The following is a 1,271-nucleotide window of genomic DNA, read 5'->3' on the forward strand; positions in this document are numbered from 1 at the left end:
GCTTCAAGCTAAGGTGGGAAACAAGAGCAGATGGCTAGCATAAAAATGAGTAAAAATGCAAATTTAAAAATAGAGTGATCATGGTAAATATTTAGAATAACTTGTCACCCCAGCTCGTATAACCAAGAAAATTGTTCAGAATCCATTTGGATGCTGTAATGTGGGATAGGCATGAGCTGCATTGAATGTTCTTTGTTTTCATTCTACTTGACTGATTGATGGATGTAATCAAAGAGACCATCCATAACTCCATTGCTTAAGTGCTACGGGTTCTTGTTCAGAAGAGGTGAGAGATCAGCGGCAATCCCGACCCACTCCGGCAGGTAGGCTGCCTCATACTTAAACACTCTTAGGAAAGGTGAGCCAGGCAAAGTGAAGTTTGTGAGGTAGATCACCTCCCCGCCGGCAAGGTAGGCAGCCCAGAATCCAAAGGTGCCAATGGTCATTATGGTGTGGTTGCAGTGAGCAAGAATGGCAAAGTCTCTCTGTGGCTTGGATTCATTGCCATCTCCTAAGAAGTAGATATCCCCCTTGGATGCATCAATATTCTTCCGACACCAATCTAATCCATTACTCATCACTATGAAGACAACATCCTTGTACTTATTCCTAAAGTAGAACATGGCTTGCTCCAAGTAGTTTCTATCTGCAATGACACCTTTCCATACCTTTGGCATGACATGTACGTAATCCCCTCTTCGAACATGAATGCCAACGTAAGTAATATTTTGAAGTGGTGATGTTATATTTCTTAAACACGAGTTGACCTCCTCTGTGATAAATTCGTGGAAAGAGAATTCACGAAGGATTTCTTTTCGAATGTGATGATAAAACGTCCAGGAACATGGATATCCAGAGAACCTAATGTGGTCGCCTAAGATGTTTTTATACTTTTCATCCATCCAGTCAGAAAGGTGATAGTTTTTCCAAGGAATCTTGTCCTTAATGTCTTTATTAAGGGTGGGAAGGGTAAGCTTGAAGAGCGGAGACAGGTTGTCAGCCATTCCTGGGAAAATGTAGGCTTGTTTCCTGTTTAATCTGGCCAAAGCAAATAATGTCGCATATTGTCCCATCAGATTACCAAACCTCCCTATTGGGGAGATAGTCCACATGCCTTTGGAAGACCTGATGGCTTTGAAAGACTCGTAGTCTTCATCCCAGAGACATTCTGAAACATTAATGGCGGTCTCCTTGCTGGTGCTGTTTGCCAAATGTTTGGAAGTATTCTGTCCAAACAATGTTAACTTATAATTTTCTTGATAATAAAACAT

General features: G+C 41.4%; 1 protein-coding gene across 1 annotated transcript; it reads right to left on the minus strand.

Moving 5' to 3' along the window:
- Positions 1-263: 263 nt before the first annotated feature.
- LOC144507509 (galactoside alpha-(1,2)-fucosyltransferase 2-like) lies at positions 264-1,271 on the minus strand. Its single transcript, XM_078234635.1, has one exon. The coding sequence runs from the start codon at positions 1,269-1,271 to the stop codon at positions 264-266; it is 1,008 nt and encodes a 335-aa protein (XP_078090761.1).

Source organism: Mustelus asterias, chromosome 19 (assembly GCF_964213995.1).
Source record: "Mustelus asterias chromosome 19, sMusAst1.hap1.1, whole genome shotgun sequence".
Taxonomy (NCBI): Eukaryota; Metazoa; Chordata; class Chondrichthyes; order Carcharhiniformes; family Triakidae; genus Mustelus; species Mustelus asterias.